The 20,061-nt window shown below is 33.6% G+C and overlaps 2 protein-coding genes across 2 annotated transcripts in view; both read right to left on the reverse strand.

The window, feature by feature from the left end:
* The window catches only part of Cbr-sqv-1, a gene marked incomplete at both ends in the record, with an annotated part of 22,146 nt that extends 21,341 nt beyond the window's left edge, over positions 1-805 (reverse strand). The window contains 2 exons of the mRNA XM_002634568.1: positions 341-461; positions 754-805. Coding sequence (XP_002634614.1) covers positions 341-461; positions 754-805 — 173 coding nt within the window. The remainder of the gene's footprint in view (positions 1-340; positions 462-753) is intronic.
* Positions 806-2,232: 1,427 nt separating this feature from the next.
* Positions 2,233-13,639, reverse strand: CBG18466 (the record flags this gene model as incomplete). Its single annotated transcript, XM_045236147.1, has 11 exons — positions 2,233-2,514; positions 2,572-2,773; positions 3,191-3,320; positions 3,369-3,495; positions 3,749-3,858; positions 4,412-4,639; positions 4,692-4,857; positions 7,331-7,343; positions 9,633-9,840; positions 9,888-10,471; positions 13,512-13,639. The coding sequence occupies 11 exons, from the start codon at positions 13,637-13,639 to the stop codon at positions 2,233-2,235; spliced, it is 2,178 nt and encodes a 725-aa protein (XP_045096490.1).
* Positions 13,640-20,061: the final 6,422 nt, after the last annotated feature.

Here is a 20,061-nt window from a genome sequence, read left to right on the forward strand (position 1 = left end):
CATTTTACTAGTTAACCACTTTTTGATATCTTTCAAAAGAAGTGAGATATATAGGCTCAAAGTGGACGATCCGGGTGTCGTTCTATTAGAGGTTTTACGGTAACCGAATCCCGGCATTTTTCAACATTTTTAGGCACATTTTTAGCAATTTTCAGTCAATTTTCCCCGAAAGTTCCTTAAATTTGGCTAAAAATCCCAAAATTCGTAACTGAACGTTTTTAGCCAAAAATTAAAAAAAAAATCGCTTTTTTGGAGGTGTTAAGCCCCATTTTTAGACATTTTCCGGCTAAAAATGTCCAATTTTCAGCCAATTTCTTTTATTTTCGATGAAAAATCTCACTTATTGTTCTCCACTGGCGCATCACCCTGTCCCTCTTCATCCAGACCATTGCTCATTCGTTCTCTCGTTTCCACGACACTATCGCTGGATATTGACTTGTTCGATGTGTGCGATATTAGAACTGCAAGAGATTTCAAATTTTTCAGGCTTGAAATGAGCTAAAAATGAGTTTAAAATGGACTTAAAAAAGGCTTTAAATAGGCTGAAAATAGGCGTTAATAGGCTAAAAATGTGCTTAAAATAGGCTCAAAATAGGCCAAAAAGAGCCTAAAATTGGCATAAAATCAGCTTGAAATTGGTTATAATAACCTTAATTAGGCCAAAATAGGCCGAATGGAGCATTTTTGTGGAAGTTTTAGGCTAATTTAAATCATTTTTCCTGATTTTTAGCTACAAATTTTCAATTTCCGTACCAAAAAGCAAGAAGATCATGACAAGAGCCGCGCATGCTCCACGAGCGGCCATCGTCGGGAACCAGTGATGACTACGGACACGTCGGGGACTCAGCATGCGGATGTTTGCTGCCACGTGGATTGAGTAGGTTGAAGCATGCAGGGATATAAGGATAGAGAAGGAGACAGACAGATAGGGACCCTGGAATTTGAAAAAAAATTTTATAGCGAAAAATTAGAAAATTTGGGTGGAAAAATGTGCGAGAATGGGTAAAAAATCGGTATTTTTATGCGAAATCAGAGAAAAGAGCGATTTTTTCGCTTAAAATCAACTTTTTTAGCAAAAAATCCAAAAAAATTTATTTATTTTTATTTTTCGGCAAATCGAGCCGAGCCCTGTCTCCGCGAATCATGTTCTTTTAAAATCTACAGTAACTATTTTAAAGGAACACGAAGCCTGCGGCGGGTCTCGACACGAATTACCGGGAAACACGAAAATTCAAATTTAAAAGCATTTTTCGCCAGAAAAAAGGTGAAAAATACGGAAATTTATGATTTTTAGCAAACATGTGGTCAAATTCATGAGTGAGACAGACAAAGAGAGAGCATCGAAACAAAGGGAAAATCAGAGTGTAAACAAACATTCGGGGAAGAAATTTTAAAATTTTTATGAAAATGTTTTATTTGAAGAAAAAAAAATTTAAAAAAATAAATTGATTTCCGGTGCCAAAACCATCCGAAACGTGCACAGATTTCAGCTGAAATAATATTAAACAAATAGGGAGAAAAAAACCAAAAAATGACGATTCTCGGGGTATAAAAAAGGGATTATGACAAGACCGAATACACAGGAAATGGTATAGTTTTAGTCTTTGCATCGAAAAAGCGATTGCCATCGTCATTACTTCGCGAAGGTTCTTTTTGTGTGTAACTACGAGAATGGCCTTGGCTAGAAACAAGTTTCGCATCCCTCGTTTTTCGCCTCGGTACTTCTGACATCACAAGTTTCACCTATTTTGTCTATTTGAAGTTTAACTTTGTGCGCATTTGAAAAAAAAAAACCATGAAAAGGCTGGAAAATGAGAAGAATGAGCAAAAATTCGCTGAAAATATAGAAGAATGCAAGCGCGCTCTATGGATTTTCTCTGCGTCCCGTCGCGTTATTGCAGGTTTGAGCAATCACTCGCGCCGCGTTTGAATTCAGAATCTTGCAAAATTTGCACTGAAATGGAGGTTTTTTACAGAAAAATGGATTAAAAAAAGAAGAAAAACTACGAAATGGAGATTTGTAACTTTTATCACAGATAAGCAAGATAATCGAGTAGGGGGAAAGCGGTTCTTGATCGAAGTGGCTTGTAACTTTCTCGTTGACAAATCGATTAATAAACTTGATTTTTGTTGCTTTTTTTCTCAGGATTCTCCTTTTCAGCCGTCCAATTTCAAATTAAGGTTTTACAGGATTTTTATTTAAAAAAAAACAAAAAAAATCGAAAATTAATATCACAATTTTCTACAAATATCCGTCCATACATGTCTGACATGTTCAATTCCATGAGGTGATAAATGGTGTCCCTGGGTCCAATAAGAGATTCCTTTCTCATCAAAATATCGATATGTATTAGTAGATTCGTTGAAAAATTCTGGTTTATAATCCACTAAAACGCATTTTTCTGGAATTTCCAGATTACAATCCTTGATCAGTTGAGCATGTCTTTTACGCGCCATTTCGAAGTTGTCCGGCTTTATCATTAGTTTCTGAAAATTTCCATTTTTGCTAAAATACTTTTTTAAGTGCGCCGAAGGCGCACCAGCTAGCTGTTTGAAGCGCCAGAGGCTTACATCAATTTTCTCGGGTGCTGTATGATTTTTGAGCAATGGAACAATGTCAAAAATTTTCCGATGATGACGTGGCAAAGCGTCCAGAATGTATAGTTTGTATTTTATGTTTTTGATGAAGTTGAGCATTTGGGTTTTCATAATTTTGTAAATGGGGTCATCCTGGATGTTTGATGCATTGCTAGGGTCAGCAATCGAGAAGAATCTGAATTTTTCATGTATGGTTTTTGACCTTAATTATGTCGGTTCCTTTAAGAGATATCAAAATTGTATTAACTAATAAATTGTTTTTCACATTATCACCAATATTTTATCAGTTGACTACTTTTTGATATATTTTATAGGAACCGAGATATTTGAGCTCAAAGTGCAAGTAACCGAAATGTTCTACACCTCCATCTACTGGCATTTCGAGCTCAATCATCTCGGTTTCTATGAGAGATATCAAGGTTGTGTTAATTAATAAGTTGTTTATCATAAAATCAGTGATATTTTATCAGTTGGCCACTTTTTCATATCTTTCAGAGGAACCGAGATAAAGTGGTTCAAATTAAAAGGCCGTTATATCAGAGTGTTCATGGTACTTTCGTCAGGGTACTGTAACTGCCTGAATCAAAATTACCTAGTCAATAAAAATGCATAATCCGGTTGTTCCTGTCTTATCCTCTCCTCGAAATATGTGAAATTCCCTTTACACTTTTCGGTTAAATCCTGCGAATCTGAGAATTTGGTTGGGTATAATGGCTCGCAGCCTGAAAAATGGCTACATGGAAATCGCTATAATTTTTTGAAATCCCTACCTTTTGCAGATCCTTGCAACAAGACTTTTGCTTTTTCCCCACATTCCTGATAGATCATTGTGGCGTGATTAGCAGCCCAACTGTTTCCAAATATCATAATTTTGTATTTTCCGTTTCCCGGGAGGCCCTGTAGATTAAGTTACAATTTTGAGACAATTTATCTCGGCTCCTATAAAAGATAACAAAAAGTGGTCAACTGATAAAATGTTTATCATAATATCACAAATATTTTATCAGTTAAAACTTTTTAATATCTTTGACAAGAACCGATATAAATTGGCTCAAAGTTGACGGTCAGGATGCAGCTGAATTAGGGTTTTAAGGAAAACTGGGTCAAATCAAATTCTCAGAAATTTCAAAAATTTGGAAAAACAAGTTACCTTGTGTTTACACCAACCCATCTGAGATTTTGTCTCATATTCACACGTCGGGACCCTCAAAAGTTTACCATCATGAGCACTCCAATCAATATTCAGTCGAGCTGCGTCGTCTGGAATATTTTTTGAACTAATTTTTCTCGTTTCCAGTGATAGATAGAAAAAAGTTGTCAACTGATGTAATGTTTATCATTATATCAGTAATATTTTATTAGTTGACAACATTTTGATATCTCTCATAGGAACCGAGATGAAATTAACGTCACTGTTGGTTTACTGTAACTGTCGACCATGTTTAGCCACTTTTGTTTTTTTGTGTTTCAATGAAAATGTAAAATTGCAGTTATCCCAAAAATTTGTTAGTGATGCCGCTCTAGGAAATACATTTATATTTTCACTTTGAGCTCAATTATCTTGGTTCCTATGAGGGCGATCAAAAACATGTAAACTGATAAAATGTTACTGAAATTATGATAAACACTTTATTAGTTGACCACACTTTATTAGTTGATATCTCTCACAGGAACTGAGATAATGGAGATCAAAGTACAGCTTTAGCCGTTACAATTATTTGCAGTTCGAGCTGATATGACAAAAAAGTTGTCAATTGACCGTTTTTTGATATCTCTTACCGGAACCAAGATAATTAACAAGCTCAAAAATTACCAAGTGTCATATTCTCTGTAACACTATCCAATCTTCCAAAACTTCTTCGTTCACTTCCATCCAGAATATCCATGATTTCATCTTTGTTGATAACTACTGCATTCAAAAAGAAAAGTATAACAATCATAATTCCAATATGTGAATTCGACAGTTTCAAATACCACTTTTCAAATGTCTCAAACAAAAAAACGGCCAAGATTAAAGATGCTAGAAGGGCACCAAACAGTTCTGAAATTTTTTTTTTCTTAATAAAAAAGATGGTTTTTTTTTCAGAGATTACTGTAACTATCCCCGTCGTAGGTCAACTTCCAGTACGCATAAATTGGCCAATGAATGAGATAAAGAGAATAGGAGATATCTCCGATGTAGGTTAGAAATCGATTGGATAAAATGGCATTTTGACAGAAATTAGCATTAGGAGGCCAGTTGAAATTGTGATGAATGGTCTGGAAATATTTTTACTGTTTCTGGGAAAATAATAAATTTAAAGGATTCAAAAGTTTTTTGATTAGTCGACGATTGGTGATAAAATATCAAAAAAAAAATTCGTATCAAGTTACTGATGAGAAAAATTTATATAACAACTAGAAATAATATTCACAGTTTCATGAAAATTTGAAAACTTCTAGAATGGGAAAAATGGTTTCATTTTTTTTTTCTAATGGTTCCATTTTTTAAATATGAGCCAATCTATCTGATTTCCTGTGAGAAATATCAAAAAGTGGTCAATTCGTAAAATATTTTTGATGATATGATAAACATTTTAATAGTTGACTACTTTTTGCTATCTTCCACAGGAACCGAGATAAATTAACTCAACGTTGAATCCAAAAGTTAGAAAAATTTTAAAGAAATTTTAATTACTGTTTCAAATGTCAGTCATAGTTTCTCAAAAAATTATTCACTATTCGCAAGCATACTGATGCAAAGAATATAATGACTGTTTCAAGAAGGAATTGAAAAATTCAAGGCTTCCAATTTTTTATTGTGTTCGCGGAAGTGAACCGATATATTTTCTGGAATATTTCAATAATGGGGTTTCGAGATTTCCAAAAGCTAATGTTAGTTTTTCTTGGGTGTAAATTTTTTTTGTGTTTCAAAAAATCTATCCTTGACAACATTGGGAATTTAGACATTGGACCTTGGATACATTTGTCTTGTTTTTAAATGATGTGACTAATCTCTGGAAATTCGGAGTTGTTGAAACAAAATACTGTAAACACTCTAATAAAACGAATCGTCAAATTTGAGCCCATGTACCCCATTTTCTGGGAGAGATATCAAAAACTGGTTAACTAATAAAATGTTGATGATATCATGATAAACATTTTATTAGTTGACAACTTTTTGATATCTTTCAAAAAAAGTGAGATATGTAGGATCAAATTGAACGGGCCGGGTGGCGTTCTATTAGAGTGTTTGCGGTAATTATAGTAAGGTTTAAAGACATAAAATAGTTTTTACACATTTTTCAAGCATTTTTAAAATTATTTTTCCTCAAAGTTGGACTTTCGAAATTGCAATTTAAAATGTCAAATTTTCAATTCTTTTCTGTTTCAACTAAATTTGAGTAAACAATAAATATACCACTGATAATTTTCGAATTCAAAAAAAAACTTTTTAGGAAAATTACCATTTCAAACAGTTTTTTTTAAATGTCACTCTTTTTGAAATGAGTTCGGGATATGCATCATTATACTCTCTTTACTACTCTTTTCTACTAAATTTTCTCGGTAGAATCATATTTTACGGTAATTGTAGTTAACGGAGGGTGGTTAGGAGAGTGGTCTGGAAATATATTTACCGTTTCGGGGGAAAATTATGACTTTAAAGATTCAAAAGTTTTTTGATTGGTGATATTTAACACAAAACACCGCACACTGTACACCGACATTTGAAAATGCATACTGCAACTCTAAAAAACTCCGAAAAATCTCTTGTCTTCTTCTTTAAAGAAATCAAATCATGAAAAATAATACTTACAGTTTCAGGAAAATCAGAAAACTTTTAGAATGGGAAATGTATGTAGTGCTTCTTTTTTTTTGCCGGGCCTAGGCGGGCCCTGCCATAATTTCTTTCAGAATCAATACTTTCGAACCAACTAAATTAGATATGATAGAGCTCCACGAGTACTTCAAAAAGGTATTATTTAAAATACTGTATCTTATCTATGAACAAAGTTACAGATCATAAAGTGGCTTTTCTCGCAGGGCCCGGAAGCCCGGGGCGGGCCTGCTTTTTTTTGTTCTTTTTGCTCTGTAACTCTGTTCATAGACAAGATACAGTATTCCAAATAATACCGTTTTGTAGTACTCGTGGAGCTCTATCATATCTGATTGAGTTGGTTCGAAAACATTGATTCTGAAAGAAGTTATGGCAGGGCTCGCGAAAGCCCGGCAAAGGCCCGAACAACAATTATGGTTTCAATAAAGTTGGATCAACTTGAACATAGCAATTATGGTAATCTGCTGTTCATTAAGCGATGATAACAGTAACTTTCAACTTTGAGCCAATTTATCTCGGTTCCTTCCAAAGATATTGAAAAGTTGTCAACTGATAAAATATTTTTGATAATATGATAAACATTTTAATAGTTGACTACTTTTTGCTATCTTCCACAGGAACCGAGATAAATTAACTCAAAGTTTAATCGAAAAGTTAGAAAACTTTTCAGAAATTTTTTTTACTGTTTCAAATGTCGGTCATAATTTCTCAAAAATTGATTCATTATTAACAATTAGTCCAATGCAAAGAAGGAAAAAAGATAAAAACAATCGATTCCTGCTAAAAAGTGCTGACTTTCCGCCAAATCTTAAAATTCTAGGGCATCATCAGAAATGTTTTAAAGGTGGGGAGACAGGAGATTTTTCGTAGTTTTTTTGTAGCTAGGGTATGCATTCTATCGTGACGGTGTACAACGCCTAATGTCACTCTGCGTACAGCTGTCGTCCTCGCCTTTATGTATGCAATCGGGCGGGCGCTTTCTCTTTGCCCGCGTGGCTCAGTCGGTTGCGGCGCCGCACCCTCAATCATCGTCCTCACAAGTTCAACTCCTCGAGGGGCATCTTTGAACGGAATTTCGAGAACATTATTTTTTTCATGTCCCCCCCGCCTTTAATTATTGAAAAAAATGTGGAATTTTTTTTCAATTTTCAAATGTATTTTTTTGTAAATTTCAAAAATTGGGGCTTCTAACTCTAAAATTACCGTTTCAATTGAAAGTTTTGGAAATTCGAGTCTTCAGTTTTCTTGATGTTTCGGCCCCTCTTGAAATATTTATTTTCTCAAAATTTCAATGGGTTGGGGGATTTGAGGATTTTAAGACACATTATCTGAGAGAATTGAGATCGGGTCAACAAAACTTTTTAAAAAAGCTGAAGTTCGTTTTTTTTTTGGGAGTTTCAATATTTTTTCACTGTTTCAAACCAACTATTCGAGACATGATTGTAAACCCAAACATTGTTCAATTGGATAAGTAGATTTACACAAAAATGAGTTTTTTGCAACAAAATAGTTTAAAAAAGCATGAATGTAGATTTTTCAGAGATACTGTGATTTTTAGAGCGTTTTCAAACACATCGTTTTCAATTTCGTTTATAATTCTTTGTTACATTTTTTCTCTGTTTCAATTGAATGGGAGAAAACAATAAATGCCTCCCCTTCGTTGAAATAAATAAATAATTATATTATTATATTATAATGCCTAAACCACCGATTTCACTATAATTAGCAAATGTAAATTTTTCAAATAACCAAATGACTACTACAGAGTTTTTTAGAATTGTATCAAAATTTCAAAATTAGAAATAAAAAAATAGTTAATTTCGGAAAAAAAGAGCTTTAAAAAAATTTTCCTAAACAAAATTTTTACTGTTTCAAATTAATATTTTCCTCTAGTGCAATGCGCAGGAAACTATCATGCTAGAAAACTTTTTGAAAGTTTAAAACGAGCTAATAATACCATTTCATATTTTATTCATAAAATTTCAAATTCCCGCCAAACCCTAGCCTCCAGGCCATCAACAGAAGCGTTTTCCAAATGAACACTTATTGGAAATTTTCTACTGTTTCAAATCAGTAGTGTGTAGTTCCTCAAAAGTATATTATTGATAATGCGCAGACAACCTACAAGGCTAAAAAAAGTCTTCGGAAGTCCGAAAACCACCCACTACTAGTAAAAAATTTTTATTCTAACGATTTTTTTAATTTGAAAAAAAAGCCGGAAACACATTCTGTTCAACTTTCAAATGCATTTTTTGTGCATTTCAAAAAAAGGACTTCTAACTTCAAAATTACTGTTTCAAACAAAAATGTTATGAATTCAAGTATTCAATTTTTTATTGTATTTCCAGAAGTTAACCAATAGATTTTCTGGGAATTCCTATACTGGGGTTTTCAAGATTTCCAAAAACTAATGTTAGTTTTTCTTGGGTATAAATTTTTTTTGGTTTCAAAAAAGCTATATTTGACAACATTGGGAATTTAGACGTTTTACCTATAATACGTTTGTCTTCTTTTTAAATGAAGTAACTAATCTGGAAATTCGGACTTATTGAAACAAAGTAATTACAGTAGGTTTTCAAGACATAAAATGGTTTTTACTCATTTTTCAACCTTTTTTCAAATTATTTTTTCTAAAAGTTTGAATTTCGAAATTGCAATTGAAAATGACGAACTTTCAATTTTTTCTGTTTCAACTAGATTCAAGAAAACAATAAATAAATGATTGCATCACTGACTTCCACTATACCCAATCAAAATAAACATGAAAAAATGGGATTACTGTAACTCCTAGTCCCTTTTCAAGCAATTTTGAACTTCTGCTATTTTAATGTTCCTAGAGTTTGAATTGTCCAATTTGCAGCTAACTTTAAAGAATAATTTTTTTTATTTATTCAACTGAAATTGAAATAAAAATGATGATTGATCATTTTGCTGACAATTCAAAATCAGATATAATTTAAAATTGTTGCCTTAATAACAGTTTTACTGTTTCAAAATATAGATAGTTCCATTGCTTTTCTGCTAGCATTACATTTTCCGGCAAATTGTGCTCATTTAAAGGTTACTGTAGTGAAAGAAGGGGGATAAGAAGTTTTTCTTGAAAAGGTTACTGTTTCAAAATTAATTTGAAATATTGGTAACTCTATTTTTTGACTTCCGCCTTGGCATCTTTAAATTTTAACGGTTACTGTAGTTAATTAACTTTTTAAAATATTACCTCACAAAGTTCGCTGGTAACTCTATTGGAGTTCCGGTGATAAAAACCAGCATTGCCAATATAAAATATGAAATTGGTTTTACAAAAACTGAAAATTCCGATTCTTGAGCTTTTTCGTCTTCTAATAGAAGCCCTTCTTTTTCTTCTGAGAGCATCTGATAACCAGTGATTTTCAAATTAGAAGTTGATAAAAGATAGACAACCATTCCTGAATTTTTGTTTTTTTTTAAATCCATAATTCCGTTTTTCAAAAACCTATCAAAAACTGCCAAATTCTCGCAAAAACACTGTTAAATGCTTCAGTTTCCGGGGAGGTAAAGAAGAAAAAATAGGAAAAAATACCTGGAATTTTGAGAAATTTGAAAAAAAAATCTGAAAATGTATTACCTATAATACTATAGTAGCTATATTGCAACTTTTCTGAAATTTTGGTTGCTAGAAGAAAAATGAAAGGAACCAAAAAATAAAATTGAATTTCAACGGAGAGGGACCAGGTATGGGTGAAAACGTCGACGGCCATGGAGAGCTGAAAATCAAAAATTCGAACTTCAAAACTTTTTTTTTTTTGAATTACCGCTTGAAAATAATCTTCATCATCAGTTTTTGGGCGGTTTGAAGCGAAAAGAAGAGCTTGAATCGCGGATCCTTGATTAGTTTCAATTGCGGTATCCGGGAAAAATAGGAAGAGAGATATCATGGAGATTAGAATGATAAGGAGATAAAGAGGGAGGATTCTTTTGAACCTTCGGGAGTAAAAAATGGTGGCGAGCTGACAAGAAGATTGGTTTTCAGCACGTTTCAGAAGCATACACATTAGGAAGCCGGAGAGGACGAAGAATCTGGAATTTGAAAGGTTTTAAAGGTGATATGGCCAAGAAAATATAAGTGTTAATTAATCACTGATCGATTAATTTGAAATTAGAAACATATTTTTAAAATAGACATTTTTTAATTTTAAAAGTTTTGAAAGTGTCACTACTGAGTCACACAGTCGCAAACTCATCTGATATATTTTAATCATCTTCGTTTTTTTAATAAAAAGTTTCTTTTCAAAAATTAATTTCAACTATTTTTTAAAATTCGCATGAAAACAGATATTTCGAAATAGATTTAGGAGATCCTATTTTCTTACATTAATGTACAGGGTGGCTGAAAAGTATTGAGACACTTGTTTTTTGTCGTATTTTCAAAAATGGAGTTTCAACAAAAGAACCAGATTTATTTTTTCAACAAATGATAGTAATAGAAAAGATATCAGAGGAGATATTCGAAGTTTGAGCCTTCGGCCTTGATGCACGCCTTCAAACGAGCTGGAACAGAAGCGACGGTGCGCCGGAGGTAGTCATCGTCAAGATCATCCCATGCTTTGAGCAAAGCGGTCTTCAGTGAATCCACATTTGGGTGCGATCGAGCCATCACCTTTTCCTCCAAATATCCCCAAACGGAAAAGTCGAGTGGATTCAGATCGGGCGAGGAAGCGGGCCACATGTCCTTGCCCCAGTAGCCAGGGAAATGAGCGTCGAGAACAGCTTTCGTGGATTTCGAGCCATGGGACGGGGCCCAATCTTGTTGAAGAATGAAGGGTTGCTGGCCAAAGTGGCTAGTGACCCACGGACGTAAAACATCCATCAACACCAACTTTTGGTACACATCCGAGTTGATTTTCACATTTCTATCAATGAAAACCAATGGGACTTTACCTTCCGACGTCAATCCAGCCCACACCATCACTGACTTTGGAAAAAGTCTCTTGTTGGCCAGACGACGTTTTGGGGACTTTGCTTCGTCCTTTGACAACAATTGCCGAGCATTCTGTCGGTTCGGAAGCGGCTCAACCGTAAAAATTTTCTCATCAGTCCAAATGACTTCAGAGAGGCGGCGCACCTTGAGTGCGTCGAGCAACTTTTTCGCTTTTTCGAGCCGATTCTTCTTGGACTGTTCTGTGAGGTATTGGCCACGAAGGAGCCGATAACTGTTCAGACCCAAGTCCTTTTTCACAATGGATTGAACCGATTGTCTTGAGATTCCGAGCGATGAAGCCATTTGGTTCATGCTGACCGCATCATTTCGTGTGATTCTCTTCTTGATGATGCCACGAGTCCGGTGAGTGTTGACAGTACGAGGTCTTCCGCTTTTCTTAAGCTCCAACACAAGTCCTCGATCTTTCAATTGTTGCACAACTCGATAGACAGTTGCTCTCGGAAGAAGAAGTCTTCGAGCGATGTCACCGGTGGAGATGCCGTCGTTGAACAGCTTGGCAATGGTTTGGCGATGAGGAGAAGCTCGCATAACTTCGTGAAGAGATAAAGTGATGGGAAATGGCTCTAATGTCGGCTTATATACGCTCCCTATTTTCGAAATAATACGAAACTTTTCGAAAATACGACTTGGCACGGTGCCAAGATCCATCATAACAAGTGTCTCAATACTTTTCAGCCACCCTGTATAATACGAAAATAGAAATCAAAAACAAAAGAAAAATTACTGTTTCAATTTTTCAAAAATTTTGAAACAGAAATTTTTTGAATCGTTTCTTTATTTCTGCAAATTCAACAATAAAAATCTCCTGTCCCTCCACCTTTAAATTTTACAAATTCTCTTTATCTGAACAGTTTTCCATTCATAAGATCCCAAGAATTCGTTGAAATTGGCTGGTTTTCGGGACGGACAAAAATAGTAATTTTCTGGATTTTCTGAATTTTTCCAGAACTTTCGAATTAAAAAAATTACTGTTTCACTTTTTCCAAAATTTCAAAACTTTTCAAAAAGTTCTGCTAACTAAATTGTCGTCAGGTAACAACTTTTCACAAATAATTTTCGAAAATTTGCTGCATTTTCAGAAAATGTGATTTCAAACGAAAATGAAAATTTTACTGTTTCAATTTTGTTTCAAACATTTCAAGCTTAATTATCTCGTTTCCTATTGAATATATTAAAAATTTGTCAATTTGTCAATTTGATGATAAAATGTGTGTACAGGGTGCGGCAAAAGTTCTGTAACAAAAAGAAGACGTCATAACTTCTCGGAAAAAGTCTAATCCGGGTCAAATTTTGACAGGACTTTATCAAAGAGATTTGTGATAAAATCAGATCATAATTGTTTGTGTCTGGTAGCTCAGTTACTGATGGTGGAGCTCAACCTCTTCGGTTAGCGTCTATGGCGGCACGAGGGTAGTCTGCCGGCAAATTGTCCCATTCCGCACAACTGCTATTTCAGAGAGCAACCAAAATTCTATGAAAACAAACATGAACATGTGCTTTCAAAGTTCCCGGCACGGAAATCCCCATTGGATTGTAATCTGACTAGAGACAGGCCATCCTTTTTGGGGGACCAGGTTGGATCGATTGATTTTGGCACTTTCTGCTAAACACGATTTTCTGTACGAGCAGATTCTACATCTTTTTGGGTACACTAATTTGGGAAGCTTTATGGCACGATGACTTAAACAGCATTATTTCCACCATAAACAGTAATTCTGGTACACATTCTAGCCCGTCTAGATTTGCTAAAAACAGTGAAAATCTCAAATGAGGTGTACAGAAAGTAATGCCATCTTTGTAAAAATTGAGATATGGATATGAAACTTTGCAAATCTACTAATGAAGAGATGGGGAATAATATAAACAAAAAATCAAAATATGAAAAGTGAGTCAGCGCGCGGTAGCTCGAGTCAAACTTCTTGTAACAGTACTTTTGCCGCACCCTGTATTAATATCACTAACATTGTATCAATTGATAAATTTTTAAATATCTCTTATAGGAGCTGCGATAATTGAGCTCAATGTGAAAGTAGAGGGTATGTCATTCTATTTGGCATTTTACTACTGTATTCAAAAAAGAGAACATCTGGACAAACTGATACACATAGATAAACTCACTGGTCAACTCCAAGATATCCATTTGGACAGTATTCAGGATAAAAATGAAATGCAATAACAACTAATATAGCCAATCCTCGAATTCCTTGTAAATCCAGACGCTTTGACGGTTTTGATGCATTTTTCATTATTTTTATTAGAATTTTTGGAGATTTAGAGATCAATTTTCACTGGACAAAACCTCGGAATCACATTTTTCCATTCTTATACCTCTTGTTTTTCTGATTCCCGACAGGTTCTCAGTCCACTTTTCTGGAGCCAAAAAAACGAGGGACACGAAAAATTCAAGGAGAGAAAATCAGATAAGGAAAAGGAATTTGGATTCACTGAATTAAGAATTGGCCAATTTTTTTCGGTAAAAATCAGATAGTTGAAATTGGAAGAAGGAGAAAGAACTATAAAAGTACTTTAGTTTAGGAAATTTCGAGTTTTTTTGAAAATTTCAAGTTTTGCGATTGTTTAACAATAAACAGCGATTGTTTAACAATAAATCGGAAATTAAGAGAAATTTTGAAACAACAATTTTTAAATTTTCAAATTTTCTATAATTTGGGGAACTTGAAGAATTCAAGTTTTATGATTCGAAAGAGAAAGTATGACAAAAAATTTTTGCAAAGGAGCACAGTTGCAGCTATTGGACTTTCATTTTACACAATTTTCAACTAATGAAGTAATTGAGAAAACTATTATTGAAGATAAACTTCAGAAGTTTTTGAAACAGATTTTTCAAACTGAAAATAATTCCTTGAAACTTGTAAATACTTGAAACTTGTAAGTATTAGGTTGATGCAAAAGTTTCTTTCGATGTTGATCGCTTACCTTTGAGAATTAACATCTGGTCAGTGGGATGGTTTTTCTTGGCGAATGTTTTTTCGTTGCATAGAGTATCTCATGTACTTGTTATATACATTTTGCCTCATCCCTACTACTGGTCGTTCGCGAGCAGAACGCTCTCTTTCAGCCTATACCGTCTCTACTTTCGAAATGTCATTTTATTTTTATTCCTTCCTGGTTTGAAAAACTCTGATATTCATCAGAAAGTGAAAGAAATAGATAAAGGGATCTCTTGTTGTTTCTATCATCAAAGACTTGGATCAATCGATTTGAAGCCAAAAATTTAGAATCGGAAGACGGAGATCGACACGAATGTTGTATTTGGCCCTATTGAAGAATAGCGTGGAAGCCGATCCGTTTCAAACCATTTGTGAAATGTCAAAGGCGTTGTCAGTTAGTCAACCAAGTATTGTGACCGGATTGAAGTCTCTTGACAACTTCAAAAACTGTGTCGATTCGTACCCAATGTTTTGAAGAACAATGGTAAGGATTGCCGTGTTGGTATGACCATGTTTCTCCTATCATTCCTCTTCAGTTGGATGAATGATCTAACTACCGTAGATGATAATTGGGTAAACTACTCTATGAATGTACGGGAGGGTCAGTTGATTGACAGAGCTAGCTCTGGACGTCCTGGAACCTAATTTTCCTGTGAAAATGGGGATGCTAAGTGTTTGGTGGTAATTCAAAGAAGTGGAGACTGGGAACTCTGAGATGAATGTACCTATATAACTGCCACAATAAATAGTTCGAAATAACAGAAATTGGATCTGGCAGTATAATCGAAACAAGAAGAAAATGCCAAGGGTTCTTCCAGCGCGACAATTCGAGATCCCCCTGATTAGATAAATCATCCAAACATTCTTGTCGTTTGGCTGGACTATTCTTTGGTACCCGCTGTATTTTCCAGACCTTGACCTTCTGGAAAAATAATCGGTTGGAGCTCTGAAACGTCATCTTGATAGAAAAGTCCTTCAAGTGAAAAGATGGTACCAAAAAGGAGTTGACCCTTTTTTTCAATCACAGCCCTCCTCGTTCTAGGCCGATAAAACTAAAAAATTACCGGATTGTTGGCAGACAACTATTGATTCCTATGTCTACCCCCCTCCGCTTCGAGAAAAATTTGATCAAAAATCTTACCGAAATCGAAAGAAACTTTTGCATCAACCTAATATTTCAAATCTTCCTTTTAACTAATTTTATATTTTCAATTGTAGAAATAAAAATATAATTTTTAAAAAGAAGAATTACTTAAAAGTTGCAAAATTGAATTTAGGTGTTAGTTTTCAAGTATTTAAATTCCCCGTTTTTGATATCCAATCTGAAAATTCATATTTTTCGATTTCAGAGAAACGAATTTCACCTTTTTTGTAATTTTTCATATAATTACTGCTTCAAAACTCTCTCAAAACGAAAATCAAATTGAATCCAGTACTCCCCATATTCCAATATCACAAATTTCGCGGATTCTCAAAATTCAGAAGGTCCCAATCTAAAAGTCATCTGAATTTAAAAAAGCCTAATTTTTAAGTAAATCTGAAGATTTTTTAAATCGCTTTCCTTTTTCAGATCCAAAATCACTCCTGTATTTCTGTATTTCATTTCTGTATTTCTCTTTTAATTTTCTATACAATTTTCAATATTTCGAAATCTTAATCCAATGAAATTGACGTCATTATCTAATTTTCCCATCAATTCACTCTTGTTTCTCTGTTTTTTTCTTGTCTGCATCTAATTTTTTTGCTCGAAAAATGTAGGATACCTGCCCTCTTATTTCGGGGATGTCGGGATTGAAAAATCTGATTATGCGTGTTGGATTCTCAGAAATCGGTCGAGATTTATCTCGATAGAAACATGGGAAAAAGTTCAAAATTACTATTTCAGACAGATATCAAACCGTACCCAGCCCTAAAAATATTACTTGACTGCAATGAGTATGTTTTGCTAATATACATAATAGCAGTAGAAGCAAAATAGAATCGGAACCTTTCTAATTCAAAACACCTACCGTATTCTCAATAATTGAAGCCCATGGGCTTCTATTTTTCAACCTCCTTTGCAAAAAAATCACCAAAAGCTGAAATTACCAGAAAATTTCTATCAATGAAAGAACGTATAAAAGTTTGACAGTTAAAATAAATTTTGAAACAGAAAAATTTTTATGATAAGTTTAATATGAAACTTCTACTTGTTTTTTATCTCACTTTTCAAAGAAATGTATGTGATATTTTCAGTTGAAAAAGTGTTTTTAACTTTATTCTGAAATAATTTTCTTTTTTCTAAAACAAATCGTTAACGAATCCAACACTCCCCATGTTCCTAAATCACAATATTCAAAAGGTCCCAATTCAAAATTTAACTGAATTTCTGAAGATTTTTTTCGCTTCCCTATTTACAGATCCAAAGTCAAACACTTCTGTATTTAAATCACAACTTTCTATTCAATTTTCTATTCTTGAAAATCTCATTCCAATGAAATTTGCGTCATTATCTAATTTTCACATCAATCTTTTTTTGCTCAAAAAGTGTATCTATTTCGGAGATTGTGGGATTTAAAAATCTGATAATGGGTTTGGAGTCTCGAAAATCAGTCAAGATTCATCTGAAAGGAGACATTGAAATGAATTAAAAATTACTGTATCAGACAGATAATTATAATGTACCCCCTTTCTGAAAATATTGATGACATAGCAATTTCCTGCTAAAATAATCTTAAAAAAGACAAAAAATACCCAGAATCTTTTTGATTCAAAGAAACCCAAAAGGGAGAGCAGGAATTTTTTACTGTAATCAAAATTTGAAAGTTTAAAACAAAAAAACTCAATTTGTTTCTGTTTCAACGTTTTGACTTCAAAAATCAGCCTGTCTAAAGGCAGGAATATCTTCAATTCACAAGAAATTGTTTGCATTTTTAGAACATTGCTTGATTTGTTAAAAGCTAACAGAAACAGGTTTCAGTGGACTATTTTTTTTTTTGAAAAAGGGACCAGGGGACCTTTCCCACGTCATGGCCTAGATTTCAATTTTGTGGCCATGACCTAAATTTCCATTTTTAGGACATGACCAAGCTTTCCGAACTCCAGGACACGAGGCCCCAGGCCCCAGGCCCCAGGCCCCAAGACTTCTCGGGAGCCCCGAGAAGGGAGAACTGATTTTTTCCTTCACTTCTCTCTTCCTTTATAGTGCTCTTATCTCCTTGTGGTCATCTTGGGTCGTGGGTTTCTAAGCCAATTCACGTAGTTCTAGAATTTAATTTTTTCTAAACTTTTAAATAACTGCTGAATTTTCACTTTTGAAATCTGTTAAAGTCCTTAAATAGATGATTCTTCACACCTAATTATCTCGCTTCCTGTTCTAAATACCGAAAAATGTTTAACTGATTAAATGTTTCTGAGACCTAGACAAACATTCCCATTTTTGAAATTTTTGAATATCGTTTACAGGAATCGAGATACATTTGGTCAAAGTTGCAAAATTATGGATTTTATTTGTTGTTGATTTACGGTCCTTCGGGGCTGAACCTCCTGGGCTCCGTTTTCAGTACTTTTAATTTTTCAAAGAAAGATTTGTCACTACTTTCAGAAATTTAAAGGTGGGGAGACATGAAGAAAAAATAACGTTCTCGAAATTCCGTTTTAATATGTCCCTCGAGGAGTTGAACTTGTGGGGGCGAAGATTGAGGGTGCGGCCGTCGCTACAGACTGAGCCACGCGGGCGAAACTGCGACAGACGCGCGGATACATACATAAGGGCGAGGACGACCGATGTACGCAGAGTGACATTAAGCGTTGTACACCGTCACGGTAGAATGCATACCCTAACTCCAAAAAAACTCCGAAAAATCTCCTGTCCCCCCACCTTTAAAAGAACTAACTTCTGACACTTTTGAAACAGATATTTTTGGAACTAAAAGTACTTCCTTGAAGTATTTCAAACCTCATTCCCTGTTTTCCATACGCCATATGCAAGTTCGCATTTTTTGATTTTCAGAAAAGCGAGTTTCCATCAGTGTTCCACTATTTTCATATAATTGCTGTTTCAAACATTTTTTTTAAAAATATTCAACAACGAATCCAATATTACTGCGATATTAGCAGATCCTAAATCCAAATCTTCTGTATGCCGGTCGAATTTTCTATCTAAATTTCAATATTTTTTAAAATCGGTCGAGATTTATCTCAAAAAAAAAAGAAAAATGAATTTAAAGTTACTGTTTCAGATAAATATCATACCGTACCAGTTCTGCAAATTTTATATACTGTTGGAATAATTTACAAAAAAATAACGCAATATCTGATTATAAAAGTTATGCTTACTGTTGTTTTAACATTGATGTATCGCTTTTTTGAAAAGTTCTCAATTCATTATGTATATTTTAATACAATTTTGTAGAAAAAATGAGCAGTCCAAAACCTAGTTTTGAAATTCGATTGAAAAAGCAAGGATTTTCCATTTAATTTTTCATATTTTTTTCTGTTTCAAACTATTTACTTCAAAAATCTATTCGATTTTAATACAGTAAAGCAATCGTTGAGAGATCTTCAGTTACTTAATCTGTTAAAAGAAAAAGAAACAAATTTTCAATCAATTTTGAATTTTGAAAATAAATTTTTTAAAACATTTTCAAAACAACTCTTGAATTCTCAAAAATCAGTCGAGATATATCTCAAAAGAAAGAAAAGAATAAATTAAAAATTACCGTTTCAGTCAGATATCATACAGCATCTCTCAAAATATTGTCCCTCTCCACGGATTTGTCGTTTTCTAATTGCCAGGAAACTCAGAATTTCAAATTTTTAAGTTTCCCAGTCTTCGAATTCCCTTCTTTTCGAAATTATGAGTGTTTGAGTTTCCGAATTTTCGAAATATCGAAAATTCGAGACTTCTGTGTAGAAATACGGAAGTTGAGAAGCTGAGAAAATCCAATTTGAGAGATATGTTTTGAAACTTCAGAAGTTCAAAAAATTTCATATTTCAAAACTTTAGTTCTGATTTTCAAATTTTGAGCTATTACTTCCATATTTTCGGATCCAAATTCAAAAATCGCATTATTTCTAGTATTATGTTTAATCCAATTTTCAATATTTCGCAAATCTTATTTCAATGAAACTGACGACATTATTACAGGTTTAACAGCAAAAAATAAATCAGTGAGAGGAAATAGTCGAAAACTCTCATTCAAAGAAGTCAAAAACAAGATTCAAGAGCTAAAAATAATTAATTTTTTGCAAAATATGGTGGGAAACTTCTGTGTGTTGTTTATCTCACTTCTTAAAGAAATTTATTTGATATCTTCAGTAGTAGAAAAACAAATAATTTATGTTTCAGAAATTATTTAAAAGTTCGAAATTTCAATTCAGTTAATGTTCATGGTGTACACATATGTTATTAACTGTGAATCGTTTAAACTTTATCACTAATAATTTTAGTTGACTTTTAAAATCTTAAATACCGAGATTTTTCAAGCATTTACTTTCCCGTTTCCCATATCAAATCTGAAAATCTATATATTTTAACTTTTAGAAACTCAAACTATTTGCATACATATAATTACTGTTTCGAAAACCTTCCTAAACAACAACCATCAAGGAATCTAACATTTTCGCGGTATTTCTGCAGATCCAAAATCAAAAACCTCTACATTTCTAGTCCTATTTTCTCTCCAATTTTTGAAATCCTTTTCCAATGAAATTGACGTCATTATCTAATTTTCTCA

This window comes from Caenorhabditis briggsae (assembly GCF_000004555.2).
Source record: "Caenorhabditis briggsae complete genome, chrIV, whole genome shotgun sequence".
In the NCBI taxonomy this organism is placed as follows: domain Eukaryota; kingdom Metazoa; phylum Nematoda; class Chromadorea; order Rhabditida; family Rhabditidae; genus Caenorhabditis; species Caenorhabditis briggsae.